The sequence below is a fragment of the Macadamia integrifolia genome, unplaced genomic scaffold, assembly GCF_013358625.1.
Source record: "Macadamia integrifolia cultivar HAES 741 unplaced genomic scaffold, SCU_Mint_v3 scaffold1974, whole genome shotgun sequence".
NCBI classification, from domain to species: domain Eukaryota; kingdom Viridiplantae; phylum Streptophyta; class Magnoliopsida; order Proteales; family Proteaceae; genus Macadamia; species Macadamia integrifolia.
In genome coordinates, this window is record NW_024868445.1 from 12,952 (window position 1) to 29,525 (window position 16,574).

The 16,574-nt window shown below is 39.2% G+C and overlaps 1 protein-coding gene across 1 annotated transcript; it reads left to right on the forward strand.

Annotated features, from left to right (window-relative positions):
* The first annotated feature begins 1,358 nt into the window (after positions 1 to 1,358).
* LOC122065328 (pentatricopeptide repeat-containing protein At5g50390, chloroplastic) lies at positions 1,359 to 6,114 on the forward strand. The gene has a single exon (XM_042629127.1). The coding sequence runs from the start codon at positions 1,417 to 1,419 to the stop codon at positions 3,544 to 3,546; it is 2,130 nt and encodes a 709-aa protein (XP_042485061.1). The 5' UTR covers positions 1,359 to 1,416; the 3' UTR covers positions 3,547 to 6,114.
* Positions 6,115 to 16,574: the final 10,460 nt, after the last annotated feature.

Here is a 16,574-nt window from a genome sequence, read left to right on the forward strand (position 1 = left end):
ACTAGTTGAAAACTAAAACCGATAACTATTTTGCCAAAACTGAAAACCTAAATTGATGTTTCAACCCATGTAATACTTATTTTATGTTACATTTATATATGTGGTACAAGTTGATATATTATTATGAATGTCATATATTTGGATGCTATATTAACTTTTTTTATATTTAAATTTCTGTTACAGATGACTTCTTCTATGCCCCCACTCATGATAGCAAATTATAAAATTTGTGGGAAGAGTTGTGGTAAATATACAACCAAGTCGGGCAAAAATATTGGAAGAGAAATTTTCAAGTATGAAGATTCATATAATTTTTTCATTTGGGTGGACCAACTACATTTATGTAGATGTGGTAAAGGTCAATGCAAAGTACGAACTGCGACGAAAGGTCCAAACAAGGGACAATATTTTCTATGTTGCCCAAATTCAACTGGGGTAATTTATTTCTACGATTGACCTATACCTATAGATAATTTATGATTTTTGTTTAATTCGATGTTAAATTTCAACGACCCTAATCACATCTATTATTTGATATAGGCTGATAACCGTGGATGTGGTATGTTTGTATGGTTGAAAAATGAAACACATATCTCTACCATATAACATACATTATATTCAGAAAGCTCAAGCTAAACATCAATATCATCATCAAGACCACCGTCCGTTTCGAACGAGTACATGAAAGGATATCTGGAAGGGACACTTAAAGGATTAGAAGACCAAACAAATAAGATGAAATACATCCTCCATGCATTCAAGTCTTTAGACTTGAAAAAAAAGTGAAAATTTGGGGAATTATGTAATAATTAACTTGCACAAGGCATTTTTAATATTGTATTTTATTCATCCTTTGGAAATCATGTTTTTTTTAGTTGGTATGTAATATTTTATTGTTCCAAAAGAATTTATATGCTTATAGTATTTTAATGTTATTTCTGTAATTATTGACTTAAAAGAAAAGAAAAGAGAGAAAAAAAAAAAAAAACCGTTTCTGAAACAAACATTACCAAATGGCAGAGAACTGTCGTTTCTTGGTTCTGAAACTGTTCTAGAAACAGATTCACCAAACAGTCTTAAATCATTTAAAAACGGTCTTTTAATACAGAAACTGAAATTTCCATTTTTGATATGAAACGGAGTTTATGGAGAAACGATACCAAACGGAGCCTGACAAAAAAAAAAAAAAAATTGTATCGCCGCAGTGATCTCAGAAGGCGGAGCACTCGATGTTGAAGGTTGAAAGTTTGAATTTTAGGAATGCATAGGCTTCAAAATGAAGGCTAGTAACTGTATCATCCAACATCATCTCATCGGATCTCCTGTTTCCGGATTCCCGCTTGGTCATCGCAGAGTTAGCAGGTACGTTCATCGCGTACTTCATTCCTTTCACTGGTTTTCTTTCTCTGTTCCGAAATGGAATCCCTTTTATCAAGCTTTCAAATTGTATCATTAGATCAGATCCAGAACTATTGTGGGTTTTCTAGTTTCTTTCTAGATCCCAAGGGTTACCGTCCCAGAAAGATTCCTCTTTTTCCTGGGTTTGATTTCTCTTATAGCAGAAGAGACCGGTGGAGAAGGCCAACGTCTCATGTCAAGTGTTCTTCCCTTAAGCAAGGGCTGCAACCAAGACCCAAGCCGAAGCCCAAGCCTAATATCACCCAAAATTTAGAACTAGAGGTTGCTTCTGAAGAAACACAAAGTAGGAAACCCGCTTCAGGGCTATGCGCTCAGATAGAGAAGCTCGTTTACTACAAAAGATTTGAAGAGGCACTTGAATTGTTTGAAATTTTCGAGTGCGGGAATAATTATGATGTGGGGAGCACCACCTACGATGCGTTGGTGACTGCATGTATAGGGTTGAGATCTATTAGAGGAGTTAAGAGAGTGTCCAGGTACATGTTTGAAAGTGGAGTTGAGTGGGATCAGTATTTGCAAAACAGGGTCTTGTTGATGCACGTGAAATGCGGGATGATGATAGATGCACGCCGATTGTTTGATGATATGGCCGAGCGAAACTTGGTGTCCTGGAACACAATTATGGGTGGGCTTGTCGATTCAGGAGAATACAATGAGGCTTTCCAGTTGTTCCTTCTCATGTGGTCAGAGTTTTCGGATGCTAACTCCCGCATGTTTGCCACGATGATTCGGGCTTCCGCTGGATTGGGACTAGTCTCTGCAGGGAGACAGTTGCACTCCTGTGTCTTGAAGATGGGGATAAGACCTGATATTTTTGTGTCTTGTTCTCTGATTGACATGTATAGTAAGTGTGGGAACATTGAAGATGCTCAATTTGTCTTTGATGAAATGCCAGAGAAGACAGTGGTTGGATGGAATTCAATTATTGCAGGGTATGCACTTCATGGGTATAGTGAGGAAGCTCTGAGTAAGTATCATGAGATGCAGTGTTCAGGTGTGAAAATGGATCACTTCACTTATTCCATAATTATTCGAATATGCACCCGTTTAGCTTCACTAGAGCATGCTAGGCAAGCCCATGCTGGTCTAGTTCGTCATGGTTTTGGGTTAGATGTAGTAGCTAACACGGCACTGGTCGACTTGTATAGCAAATGGGGTAGGATTGAAGATGCACGACATGTTTTTGATAACATGCCTCGCAAGAATGTCATCTCTTGGAATGCTTTGATTGCTGGATATGCTAACCATGGTCGGGGAGTGGAGGCTGTTGAGATGTTTGAAAAAATGCTTTGTGAAGTCATGGTTCCCAATCATGTAACTTTTCTTGCTGTGTTGTCTGCCTGTAGCTATTCCGGCTTGTCGGATAAAGGGTGGGAAATTTTTGAATCAATGAGCGGGGACTACAATATTAAGCCCCGAGCAATGCACTATGCATGCATGATTGAGCTGTTAGGACGAGAAGGTCTCTTGGATGAAGCTTTTGCATTGATAAGAGATGCTCCCTTTAAGCCTACTTTGAACATGTGGGCAGCCTTGCTGACAGCCTGTAGAGTCCACAAGAATTTAGAACTTGGGAAATTTGCGGCTGAAAAGCTTTATGGGATGGAACCTGAGAAGCTTAACAACTACATCTTGTTGTTGAACATCTATAACAGTTCTGGAAGGTTGGAGGAAGCTGCTGCAGTCGTACAGACCTTGAAAAGAAGGGGCTTGAGAATGCTTCCCGCATGTAGTTGGATTGACGTTAAGAAAAAGCCTCACATTTTCCTTTCAGGAGATAAATCCCATATTCAAACCAAAGAAATTTACCAAAAAGTAGACAGCTTGATGCTGGAGATAACAAAACGTGGTCATATCCCAATTCAGAAATCTTTGCTTCCTGATGTGGATGAACAGGAAGCACAGATTTCTTTCTACCATAGTGAAAAACTTGCAATTGCTTTTGGACTCATCAATACGTCGAGTTCAACATCATTACAAATAGTGCAGAGTCATCGGATCTGTGCTGATTGCCACGAGGTGATTAAGTTGATAGCCTCAGTTACCGGTCGAGTAATTGTTGTGAGGGATGCTAGTCGCTTTCACCATTTCAAGGATGGAACTTGTTCTTGTGGGGATTACTGGTGACTCTACAATATTCAATGTCGGAATGACAAATTTTGTATTCCATTAATATTGCTATATGCCTCTTCTTAGTACTAATTAAAGGTATGATTATTTTTGAAATATATAAATGGAAATATAAATCTAGTATTCTTTGCACAATCTTTGCAAATCTTTGGGAGTTTGATCATGTGTCCTATTTCCTTCATGCTGCATAGTTTCCTGCAGTTATTTGATTTATTTAAAGTGCCTTATCTTTGGTGATCGTTATTCAGAGTATTTAGCATATGATGAACCCATTTCCGATTTGAGATATATAAAGAAGGGTAAATTGTATGTTGTCAGAAACACTTGTTATGAAAAATCTTTAACCTCCTTGATCCTGCTTTTATTGTATGTATTGTTATTAAACATAATTACAGTATATTGAAGTACCGCTAAGGATAAGGATTACGATACCTGTCTAGATTCATTCTATGTAGGCTGAGGACTGTGACTGTATTATAACTCAATCATAGCTAAGCATCTATTTGTAATCCATCATCGCATTATATTTATAAATAAGATTGTCCTCTGTCATCTCAAAGCAAGCTAAATCGTTCTCCTAATCTTCGCTTCTCAACTTGGTATTAGAGCAAGGGAAGTCCAGTGTTCGACTCCTGGGAAGTGCATTGGATGAGACGTGTTCCACGCATCTCTTCTTCTTTTTCCTCTCCTCTTCTAATATAAGATCAAATCACAAGTGATTTAATCCCAAATAGGACCTAGAGACAAATCCAACACCTTGCTGCTAGGTCTGATCGCAGTACAATATTGATTCCCAAACCAGTAACTGAAACCCACAAAATAGGCCAATCAGCTAGGGTTGAATAGGTATAAAAGTCCAGTGCAAACACCTTTCAGATGATAACTGAGACTCAAATATCACTCAGAATAATATTTTAATAACCTAAAATAACCCCCAAACAATGCTTTGAAAATAGGAACAGAATAGCAATACCTGAACCTGGAAATTTTAGGTCAAACTTAGAGAAAACCAAAAAACTCACAAGAGGAAACTCAGATGGGGCTGAAACCCTGATTGAAGCTGGTGGATAAGGCTTAATTACCTCCAAAAATCTGGGCCTGGACTGATGACAGATGACTGAGATTCGAGCGTTCTTGATTAGGTCATAAAAAAGGTAACTTTTCAGGAACTTGGTAAATAGGCCTCTGTTGCCCAAGCAGCTCTTGGGGACCTTGTTGATTTTCAAAAGCCAGTCTTCAATGGCCTGCTAATCTGGAAGTTCTGCAGCTGTGAAGATAACTCAGAAATCCCTCAATTAAAGCTGCCGCAAACCTTGTCAGGAGCCTCAGTTCACAGCAGTGCAAACAGGCTGTAAGGACTTGTATTCGGCCCTAGAATAGAATTCAGAAAATGTTTAATCCACCCAGAAAATCAAAAAAGGAAAAGAGAACCGACGGAAGAAAGAGAAGGGGGAAGAAGATAGATTGGATTAGGCCTCTCACCCTCTCCCTTGGGCCTCCCACACTCTCATAGTTTTAGGCATCCCATCTGATGCAGATACAACTGCACTTACCTGGTTGGACCAGCATGATCGGCTGTGGAAGCCAAGGGCCAAGAAGAACCGGTCTAGCCCAGGGTTCTGGTCCAACAAGAGTTGGAAATAAAATTAGTAGTTACTTAGTATTTTATTTCATGCTTTTTACTTTCCAGAATTGAACGTAGGAGTAGGATTTGTTTCCTTGCTTTGGTTTCCTTTTTATTGGTTGTTCCCTAATTTAGGCTAGTTTCCATTTCAGTTAAGTTTCTAATTCTATGTTTTTTATTTTTCTATATATTGGATGTAACCGATGGACAAAAGAGAATGACTTGATGAATGAGAAATTGGTTATAATTTTGTGCTCTGTGAAAGTTTGTGCTTTCCCTCTTTCTTCTACAACTTTGGTTTTCCTCTCCTTCCCTAAAGTTACCCCATCAATTTGGTATCAGAGCCAAAGATCCCCATTCCCCTTCTTCCCTTCCCCATTCTCTGTTTCGGTTCTACCGAGACTGAGAACAAAGAAAAAAAAAAACCCTTCTCTAGGGTTCCACTGGCAAAAAAAAAAGAAAGAAAAGAGAAGCAGCAGAAAAGAGGAGAGAATAGAAGACAGAAAAGAAAAAATAAGACAGAAGAAGAAGAAGAGAAAGAAGAACAGAAGAAGAAAGAATAAAAAAGAAGAAGACGAGAAGACGAGAAGAGAGAGAAAGGACAGAGAACATACCTGATTTTTGAAGTCCAGCCGTGAGTTGCCATCTCCATCGTCAATCGCAGCAGCATCTCTTAGTGGTTGTTGGTCCTGAAATCGACAGAGAAAACCCTGCTGGTTTCCATCTCCAAGAAAGAGGCACGTTTCCCCTTTGTCGGTAACCCAAACTCCCACCCCCGAGCCTTTCTTCTTTCTTTAACTATCTTTTAATTTTTCTGATATTCCCACTTTGTCGTCTCTTTATATTTTATTTCTTTTGTCCCTATTTTAGTTTTGTTTCCAATTCTGTCCTTCCACACACGTTATATTTGCCTTATGTTCTTAATTGATTTCCTTCTAATACCATTGTACTGTTCACTGGAATATCTCCATTTAATTACCATTCTGCCATTCCTTTTAAGTTTCCATCTATTTATTATAGTGCCATTACTCTTGAGTGCTATTTTGTTAATCATCATGGTAGCCAATAGTGAAGTTGTTCAATAGCTGACTCCTATAAGGGAGAAATTGATGCAAAATTTGAAGCTCTCACTACCATTGTCACTTCCCTTAAGACAATGATGGAATTCATGTAAGCTTCTATTGATCGTTTGGAGGCAGGAGATAGAGGAAAGCATCCCATTCAATCTGGGGATTCTTCTAACACCATTCCACAGGATCCGTCACTACCACTACCACCGCCGCCGCCACCGCCACCGCCACCATATCATACACCGCCACCATATAATACACCACCACCATATGGAATTGGTAGATATGATGATGGAGCAAAAAGAGCAGCAAGATTGGATTTCCTTGATTTTTATGGAGACAACAATCCAGAATTGTACCTTGATTGGATTCACAGCTTAGAGACATTCTTTAGATGGTACGGGTTGACTGAGGCCCGAAAGATCCTATTTGCAGAGATCAAACTAAAAGGCATGGCCTGAGTCTGGTGGATCAAGCAACAACAACAGAACCGAACCCAAGGTATTGGTTTAATCACTGCTTGGGCTGAAATGCATGAGGTCATGAACCGGAGATTCTTACCTTCTGATTACAAGCAACGCATGCATCTCAGATTTGCACAGTTGAAATAGGAGAATTTGACCGTTGAATAGTATGTTGCTAGATTTTATTATTTGGCCACTCGTTTTGATTTTGAGTGGAATGAAGAAGTATTGGTGGTATAATTCCGCAATGGTTTGCATCCTCAACATAATGCTGCCCTTGCCTCTAGCCGACTATTTACAATGGAAGATGCTATACAAGTAGCATATCAGGTTGAGGAAAGTTTGAAACGTCCATACAATCGGAAGCCATTTACAGATGTTTTTCCTAGGGGTTCTAATTCTATTCAGCCACAGTCATCCCCACAGGAAAAGTCAATCAGCAAACCACAGGCTAATGCGTCATCTATGGCATCTTCACAACCCAGCCGGCCGTATTCTCCACCTCGACGCGATTCAGACATGTCATCTTCACGACCTAATCATCCATACTCCTCACCTTAGCGAGGTTATGACAGGAGCTCAGTATTTTTAAAGGAGACTATTCAATGTTTCCAATGCAAGTGGTACGAGCATCGAGCTAATCAATGTCCTAACCGGTTGTTAGCATACATCGACAAGGACAACTTTATACCCTATATACCAGAAGAGCAAACGAAAACAGGTACATTACATCTGGAGGATGAATGTGATTTTGAGCCTAACAAGATCAATGATGGTGACAGTGATGGTGAGCCTTAATCGTTCTATGTGATCCGTCCTCTTTTGACTACCCAAAAGATTCCTGAGGAAGATGATTGCCGTCGTGACAGTATCTTTCAGACCAGGGTGTGATGCAATGATAGCTTGTGTAATATGGTGATTGATCCCGGCAGTTATACTAATGTTGTTGCCATAGTTTTTAAGGCGTTGGTGCGACTAAGGCGTTTGAGGGCCTGTCGGAGCACCTTAGCAATAAGGCGGGCATAAAGCATCGCCTTATTGACTAAAGCGTTCTTGTGTACTTTTTTTTATAAAACCAATCTATTTGACTCAAATACTAGTTAAATCCTATTACTCATATGCTAAATAAATATTAAATGTTTATATTCATACCAATGTAAGATATTCATCAAGAAAACAAATCAATAAAGTGAATAAACTAAGTTCATCATCAATTCATCATCAATCATCAATCATCAATATTCAATCATGAATCATCAATATTCAATCATGAATCATCAATATTCAATCATCAATCATCAATCATCATAACATATTAACATATAATATAAATACATAATTATGAAACAAAATTATAAATATAAAGAAAATAAGACATAAAATATACAAGTATTTATTATACTTACCTCTATGATGCCATAATGAGTGCCTAAGCCCTAAGGTCATCCACTATATTTCTACTCCTGTCAAAGAAGTAATTAAGAACTTAGAATTAAAATACATCGAAAGTAAAAATCGAGATGCCAAATTAAATGGATGAGAAGTGACTAACCTGGGGATTCTTAATCATTCTAAAAAACTTTAAACTTCAATGAAGCTAAAACATAAAATAAACTAAAATGCTAAGAATTTAGTAAACAAAGAAAGTCAAATACTTAAAAGTTCAAGGACTCAAAAAACTTTAAAGTTTAAAGACTCAAAATACGTCAAAGTTCTAAGACTCAAAGACTTTCAATCCAAATCAGTAATTAAATTAAAATCTTCTTCTTCATCTGCATTCTGTTGCTGGCTTGCATCATTTGGAGCTATGCCATAATCATCCTCAATGTTTTCATCATCACGAATATCCTCTTCACTCATCTCATCCACTTCTTCATCTGACAAATCCTCAAGCTCAACCCTCCTATCACGCCGGGTATAGCAAAGATTGGTTCCACTGGTAGATGCTGGAGCCCTACTTGGTTTATTATGGCCTTGGTATGATGAAGATGCTCTAAGTGCTCTATCAACATCTCTCTAAGTGATATCATTCTCAGGATGCACTAATTCATCCTCTGATTCACCAATCATCCACTCACTACTCCAATTAAGATCATCGAGCAACAATGGATTATAGTTTCTACATTGTTCTTTTCTTTCTTGGAACCTTGCTTGAAGTCGGCGATTATATTGAATGTAGACAAGATCATTTAACCGTTGATGCTCTAACCTATTCCTCTTCTTGGTGTGAATCTGAAAAACATTAATAATATGAGGTTATCTACTTATCTTCAATAAAACCATATTAAGTGAAGTACATGTACTATTGTACTCAGAACTCAATAGTCAATACTCACAAATTCAAATGTGCTCCAATTGCGCTCACAACCAGAAGATGAGCAACAAAGGCCAAGTATGCGCAATGCAAGCTTTGAAAGGTCAGGAGCAGTACTTCCATGTCGAGACCACCAAGAGACTATAAATATATAATATAAAAAAATAAGTTAAGTAAAAAATCAACATACAAAGTTCTAAACTAATTAGAACTTTAAAAGGAAATATACTTACTAGGATTCAACTTGTCCCTTTGTCTAATCGCCATGTCCTTTGCAAAACTTCCTTGAACAGTGGTATACTTGTCAACCTGGACAATGATCTTATCTTGCAAGGTCTCATCAGGCACCAACCTTACAAGAACATCATTGAAGGCATCACTTGCTTTTTGAGCTAAGTCCAACTCATTATCAGGATTATCTGCCTTAAAGAACTTGTTTGGATTGAGGAAAAAGGCAGCTAAATATACTGATCCATTCATCATAGTCTCACAACGGTGATCAACAATGGCTATGATTTTCTTCCATTTCCTTTCATCATCTCCAATTTTTTTTTTTTGATGTTCTTCCTTGCCACTTGTATTGCCATATATACTTCAGGCATATCAGGCAACTCATCACCATCTACAATCCTCAAGAGTTGAAGAAGAGGCTGTGATGCTCTTATACAATCCATCACACCATTCCACAATGTTGTAGCAAACACAGTCTCAGAAGAATTCTTCCCTGCCTCTGTAGATGCAAGCTTAGAACGGGACCATTCATCATCAACAAATAATTTTTTCAAAGATTCTCTATGCTTGTATAAGCTCTGGAGTGTTAAAAAGGAAGAGGCAAATCTAGTCACTCCAGCCCTCACTAAGTCTCCTCTTGTTTTTTGCCTCATGGCTTCAAGAAGACGAGTGTGCCTGTAGATGAATGCAGTCAATTTCCTGCCCTTCGATATAATAGACATATAAGAGCGTAATTTGCCTACTTCCTCCATCATAAGGTCTATGCAATGAGCTACACATGGACTCCAAAATAACCTCTTCCTTTTCTCCATTAGTAGTCGACCCGCTGCAACATAGTTGGCAGCATTATCAGAGACTACTTGAACCACATTATCTTCACCAATCTCTTCAACCTTACTATCAAGTAGCTTAAATAACATTTCAGCTGTTTGTGATTGGCTAGATGCATCCACAGACTCCAAAAAAAAAGTCCCCTCCGGACAATTGACAAGAAAATTAATTAGGTGCCTTCCTTTCTTGTCTGTCCACCCATCTGACATGAGTGTGCACCCATGTTTCCTCCAATATCCTTGATACTTCACCTTTAACTCATCAATTTTATCCTTTTCATACTTCAATAGAGGCCCCCTATAGTCATGAATTGAAGGGGGCTTGAAACCTAGTCCATATTGACCAATTGCCTCTACCAATTCCTCAAAACTCCTTAACTTCAAAGCATTAAATGGAACACCACTCTCATAAGCCCACCTTGCAAAATAAGAACGAAGTTTATCTCTTTCTTCTTCTCCTCTTACTCGGTTCTCCATTGTTGTTTGATATGAACCTTTATCCCGCCTATCTGCAACCACTTCTTCAGGAGTCCTCCTCACATGCTTATCCATGGGACCCCTTACTTGTTGTTTGGATTGTGTTTGAATGATAGCTTTATTTCTTCTTGAAGTTGTCCCAGAGCTAGGGATAGGAAATGAGACCCCCAAATCAGATACTATATTATGTTGTGGTCCCGTTACTTCTGTAGGTCCATCACTAACATCCAAATCATCCAAACAATCAAAGTTCCTCTTCCTCTGGTTCTTCAATATTGCATCTCTCATCTCTTTAGCAATTGCTTCAGTTGTTTTCACACACTTGGCTACATCTCCATAGCCACCAATAAGATGTTGCTTCAATCGTTTTATTCCTCCCCTGACATCCTTCCCACAAAGGGTACATTTAATCCAATTTCTGTCTGATACGTCAGGCCAATACCCATATTTCCATCCAGGATCATTTGATTTAGCTCTCCTTTTCGGATCCTTGCTTGGATTAATCGTTGATTGTGCAGTAGCAGCAGTACTTGTATTTTCACCCCCACTGCTACCACCAATTGTTTCCATAGATGAGTGGAACCTGAACCTACACTTATCAACCAACCAATCATCTTTGTCACCATAGGAAGAAAAAAAAAAACTAATCATACGAAGAAGGAAAAAGCAGGGAGAAGAAAGAAGAAAAGAGAAAAAAAAAAAACTTCACTTACAAAGTTACAAACCAGCCAACAGCAACCAACAGTCACAGAAAGGAAAAAAAAAATCATACGCAGAAGGAACAAGCAGGGAGAAGAAAGAAGAAAAGAGAGAAAAAAAAAAAACTTCACTTACAAAGTTACAAACCAGCCAACAGTCACAGAAAGAAAAAAAAAAAATCATACGCAGAAGGAAGAAGCAGGGAGAAGAAAGAAGAAAAGAGAAAAAAAAAATTCACTTACAAAGTTACAAACCAGCAAACAGTCACAGGAAGAAAAAAAAAATCATACGCAGAAGGAAGAAGCAGGGAGAAGAAAGAAGAAAAGAGAAAAAAAAAAAAAAACTTCACTTACAAAGTTACAAACCAGCCCAACAGTCACAGAAAGAAAAAAAAAATCATACGCAGAAGGAACAAGCAGGGTGAAGAAAGAAGAAAAGAGAGAAAAAAAAAACTTCACTTACAAAGTGTTGTCGAAGGAGATGCTGCCGGAGAAGGAGATGCCGCCGGAGAAGGAGATGCCGCCGAAGTCTGTCGAAGGTTGTCGAAGAAGGAGGAGATGCCGCCGAAGGTTGTCGAAGGCCGTCGAAGGAGAAGGAGATGCCGCCGAAGGCTGTCGAAGGAGAAGGAGATGCCGCCGGATGTCACCGAAGTCTGTCGAAGGAGAAGAGAAGTCACCGGAGGAATGATCGTCGCCTCGTTGGACGTTGGGGCTTGGGGTTTTGAGTTTTGGAGGCAAAGTGACTCTGAGAGAGAATGAGAGGCACGGTTTTGATTGGGTTTGGTCTTTTTTTTTTATTTAATTTTTTTTTATGGTAAGGGTTTTTAGTTTTTATATGATTTTTGATCCAATGCATCACATGTGCATCAGATTTTATACACCTCCCAATAATAATATGTAATTTGGAATCTTCAGAAAAACAATTTTAAAATTTATTTTTTAAATATCCAGTACATAAGGCGCCCGCCTTGCACACTAAGGCGCTATAAGGCGTCGCCTTGCATGCCTTTCAGTGCCTTAGTGTAAAAGGCGGTCGCCTTTCACACTACTCCTGAGTCGGCTGACTGCCTTACTTCCACTGGACCGCACCAGCGCCTTAAAAACTATGGTTGTTGCTGAAGATGCTGTTCGCAAGTTGGGTCTGAAAACTGAGCCTCATCTGAACCCCTACAAGGTTGGATGGGTGAACAATAATAATCTGAAAATTCATAAAAGGTGTTTGCTCACGTGTTCCATTGGTGGACTGATTGATCAGGTTCAGTGTGATGTTCTCCCTCTGAAAGTCTGTCACATTCTTCTGGGGCGCCCATGGTTGTTCGACAAGAAAGCCAAACACTGTGGTTATGAGAATACATACTCTTTTCAGCATGGTGGCCTTGAGATGAAGTTCCTTCCAGCAAAGGATCTTCCCCCTCTCAACCTCAAGAAGACAGTTGGTACTTTTCTCATCAAGCGCATCGATTCTGATGGCATTCTTGGACCTCATCCAAACTCGACGGAGTCAAGTTCTTTTTAGAAGGGGAGAGTTGATGCAGATACAACTGCACTTACCTAGTTGGACCGACATGACCGGCTGTGGAAGCCAAGGGCCAAGAAGAACTTGTCCAGCTCAAGGTTTTGGTGTAACAAGGGTTGGAAATAAAATTAGTAGTTACTTAGTATTTTATTTCATGCTTTTTACTTTCCAGACATGAACGTAGGAGTAGGATTTATTTTCTTGCTTTGGTTTCCATTTTATTGGTTGTTCTCTAGTTTAGGCTAGTTTCCATTACAGTTAAGTTTCTAATTCTATGTCGTTATTTTTCTATATATTGGATGTAACCGATGGACCAAAGAGAATGACTTGATGAATGAGAAATTGGTTACAATTTTGTGCTCTGTGAAAGTTTGTGCTTTCCCTCTTTCCTTTACTACTCTGGTTTTTCTCTCCTTCCCTATAGTTACCCCATCACCATCCCCTTGACTGAATCTCTCAGCCATGAAGAACACTTCAATTTTTATTAACTCAAAACTTAATTTATCTCAATGGCTACAACTGATTCCTTTAAATAGGCTGGGAAGGCCTTTACAAAGTAGGAAAGTAATGGAAAAGGAAACAAATAAAGAAAAAAGAAACTTAGTTTCTTGGCCAAGAAGAATAACTAAAAGGAAACAAAAACAAAGAAAACTTTCCTAAGCCTAATCTGAAACTATGTACTTTAAAAAAGAGTAAAACATAAAAGGAAACTAAACATCCTTCTCGAAACTTTCTAATATCTTCCCCAGCTGTAACCTTGCTGACCAAGGCTCATAATAGGACAAAAGCAGATTTGGTAGGGGTATTTTTATTCTTCTTTGTTGGCCAAGTTTTGATTAGAGTCAAGACTTGATTTCAAATAGTTATTGGTGGAGAAGATCTTGAAGCTTCTAGAAGCTGTTATCCTCCCACTCATTAACCTTGCTGCCCAAGGTAACAAGGGTCCACGCAAGCTGGGAAAATACTTAGGAACTTGCTGCTTGCATTGGCCGAAAGTTGACCCATTTTTGAAGACTCAATCTACATCTTCTCTTCTCCCATCTTACTTCCTTTCGGGTCACTATTATCACTTTGAACTTGGCAAAGCAAGGTTTGAGAGTCGACCAGTGATCTCTCTCTCCATTGTGCCTCTTTCTTGGAATCGTAGAAGAGTAGAGAGCTCCAACAGAGGCTGCACCATGTAAGAAGAGTTGTTCACCCATCAACTAGAAGACATTGATGGAGTCTTAAAGCTGTGAAGACATATTTCCTTAAAGAAAAATAAAGACAGAACTGGGGTTACTGCCAGCGCTGTACTTACAGCCCATTTTCTTTCTCATCAAGGATCATTTGCTGCTGGAATCAGGCCCATTGGAGTCACCCTAGGGCCTTCTATCAAACCCCCAAAGCCTCGCTTGCAATTCACTTCTTTGTCAACCTACAGTACCGCCAACTTCTGGTTCCTTGGCTGTTTTTTCATCTTGAATGTTGAGCTTAAGGAAAAGTATTGATATTTGTTAGTGAGTTATGCTATTTGGGCTCAGTAAACACTCTGCTTAAATCTCCATTCTCAATGCTCAGAAACAAACCCAGCAAGGGTGTCAAACACACATCATGAAAAAATCCAGCTCAAATGCACTCTTTGAGGTGCAACAACATCTCATACTAACTCATTAAAAAAAAAAAAATGTTTCATAACCCAAGGTAGTTGATATCCATCACAGACAAATTTTCAAGAGCAAAAAACTGAACAACAAGTTGGCAGTACCCTTAAAAGCAATAGAAAAGTGAGTTGTGGATCCACAACCCTTCTCTTCAAGAACTGAAGGCTTGTGAAAGTGATAAAGAGGCCTGAGGCGATTCCAATGAGCCGTACCCCAGCCTCGTCAACAACCGGATGAGAGAGAGGAGAGAGCGAGGTCCTTTTTTGTTTGGACTTTGATCTCCAATTTCTTCACTTAAGAACTCCTGTTGATGTTTCTATGACCCTCTTTCAAGATTATCTCATGATTAGTTTGAGATTTTCACACAATGCTCTCTTCCTTGGAACCCCTTTGTAAGATAGGGTTGCAAAGAGAGAGAAATGGAAGCAAAGAACTGGTAGGATAACTCTCAAACCAAAAGCATTTAGCTCTGATACAAAATTAGAATGTAGGGAATGTAAGAGTACAAGAGAGGAAGAGGTGAGATAAGAGTAGGAGGTTGAAGGAGAAGAAGAACAAGAGAGGTGGTGGTAAATGTTGTGTGTTAGAGAATAATCTCTACCCCACCTATATAACTTCACTAATAAGATGTAAAGAGTTACATACACCATCCTTGGGAGGTAAAAGATAAAAAAGAGAAAATACAATATAAGACAACTAGACAATAAACTAGTTCCTAAAGTGCCCTTATTACGTAAACTCTAACACATTCAATGGGAAGTCTCCCCTTGGGAAGATCAACCAACTTCCAAGTACAATTCTTCTCAAGAGCCATCATTTCCACACACATGGCTTTCTTCCACCTTAGGTTAGACATGGCCTTGGTGACATTCTTGGGAATGGGAGTAAAGGAAAGGACAACTAAGGAAGCAACACCTATAGGAGAGTTAGCATCATAGAAAACAAACTTGGCTATAGGATTAGTATAAGCTTTATTTCCCTTTCGAACAACACAGGGAAGATCTAACTCAGAAGGAGGGGAAGGATATTACCTGACTAAGGAAGGTGGAGCCCAAGATGTCGACCCAGTGAGGACCCTTGGCAGGTCTTCTTTCCTTTTCTTCTGTAAATAAGTAGCTCCTTCCCATTATTGGCTTCCCCCTGAATGATCTAATACATCAACAACATCCACCTCCTTATGGGTGGAAGAAAGGGGTTGACATCAATGGCCTCTTCACTTCCGTTATTCTCCTCCTAAAGAGGGTGTAGATGATGAGTAGAGGAAGGCACAAATTCAAAAAAGGTGACATCTTTGGAGAGAAGCTGCCTTGGGGAGGATGGATGGTTGCACTTATAGCCCTTAGTAGAAGGGGCATAATAAGGAAAAAACATTTGAGGGCCTTAGGATCAAGTTTAGTCTAGGCAGATTTATAAACATGAATATGGCACACACCCAAACACCTTGGGAGGAAGTGAGAGAGCAGAAAATGATCGGTCATAATTTCTAAAGCAGATTTGGAGCCAAGGATACTAGTGGGCATACAGTTTATCAAGAAGGACAATGATAAGGGCATTAAACCAAAAAATCTTAGGGACATGCATACCAGACAATAGACTCCTATTGACTTCCAATAAATGGTGATATTTTCGTTCATCTTCCCCATTATGTTGAGGTGTGAACACAAGCAAGCTGACGGACAATACCATTATCACTAAAAAGTTTTGGTTTATGATGATGGATTGTGGGTGTTTGCAGGGGTGGAATTGTAGTGGTTCAGGGGTTGGGGGTACTTGTGGTTTTGGCAGAGGTGGAAGGGCACAGTGGGTCAGGTGGGACTGGGATTCTGGTTCAGGGGGATATAGGCGTGACTGGTGTTGATATTAAAGGATGTATGTTTGCAGGGGTTGGAATTGGAGGAAATGAATGCAGTGGTTTTGATTTGTCAAATTATTTTGAATGGTAGGGGAGCATTTAAAACAATTCAACAGACTTGGGGGCAGAGGAGGAGTTGTCCCCCAATTTCTTCTTCTTTCTACTTGTTGGTGACTTGGCTCCCTGATTCTGAAATCTTGGGTTGACTTTTGATCTGGGTATTAGAAAATACACCAATTGCAATGGGATGCAGGTCTTCTGGTTATTTGAAAATGCAGATCTTCATCACGTTTCCCTTAATCAACC

Bases quoted from the DNA above. Each gene is read 5' to 3' on its own strand.
- LOC122065328 (XM_042629127.1), top strand. From the start codon at position 1,417: ATGGAATCCCTTTTATCAAGCTTTCAAATTGTATCATTAGATCAGATC.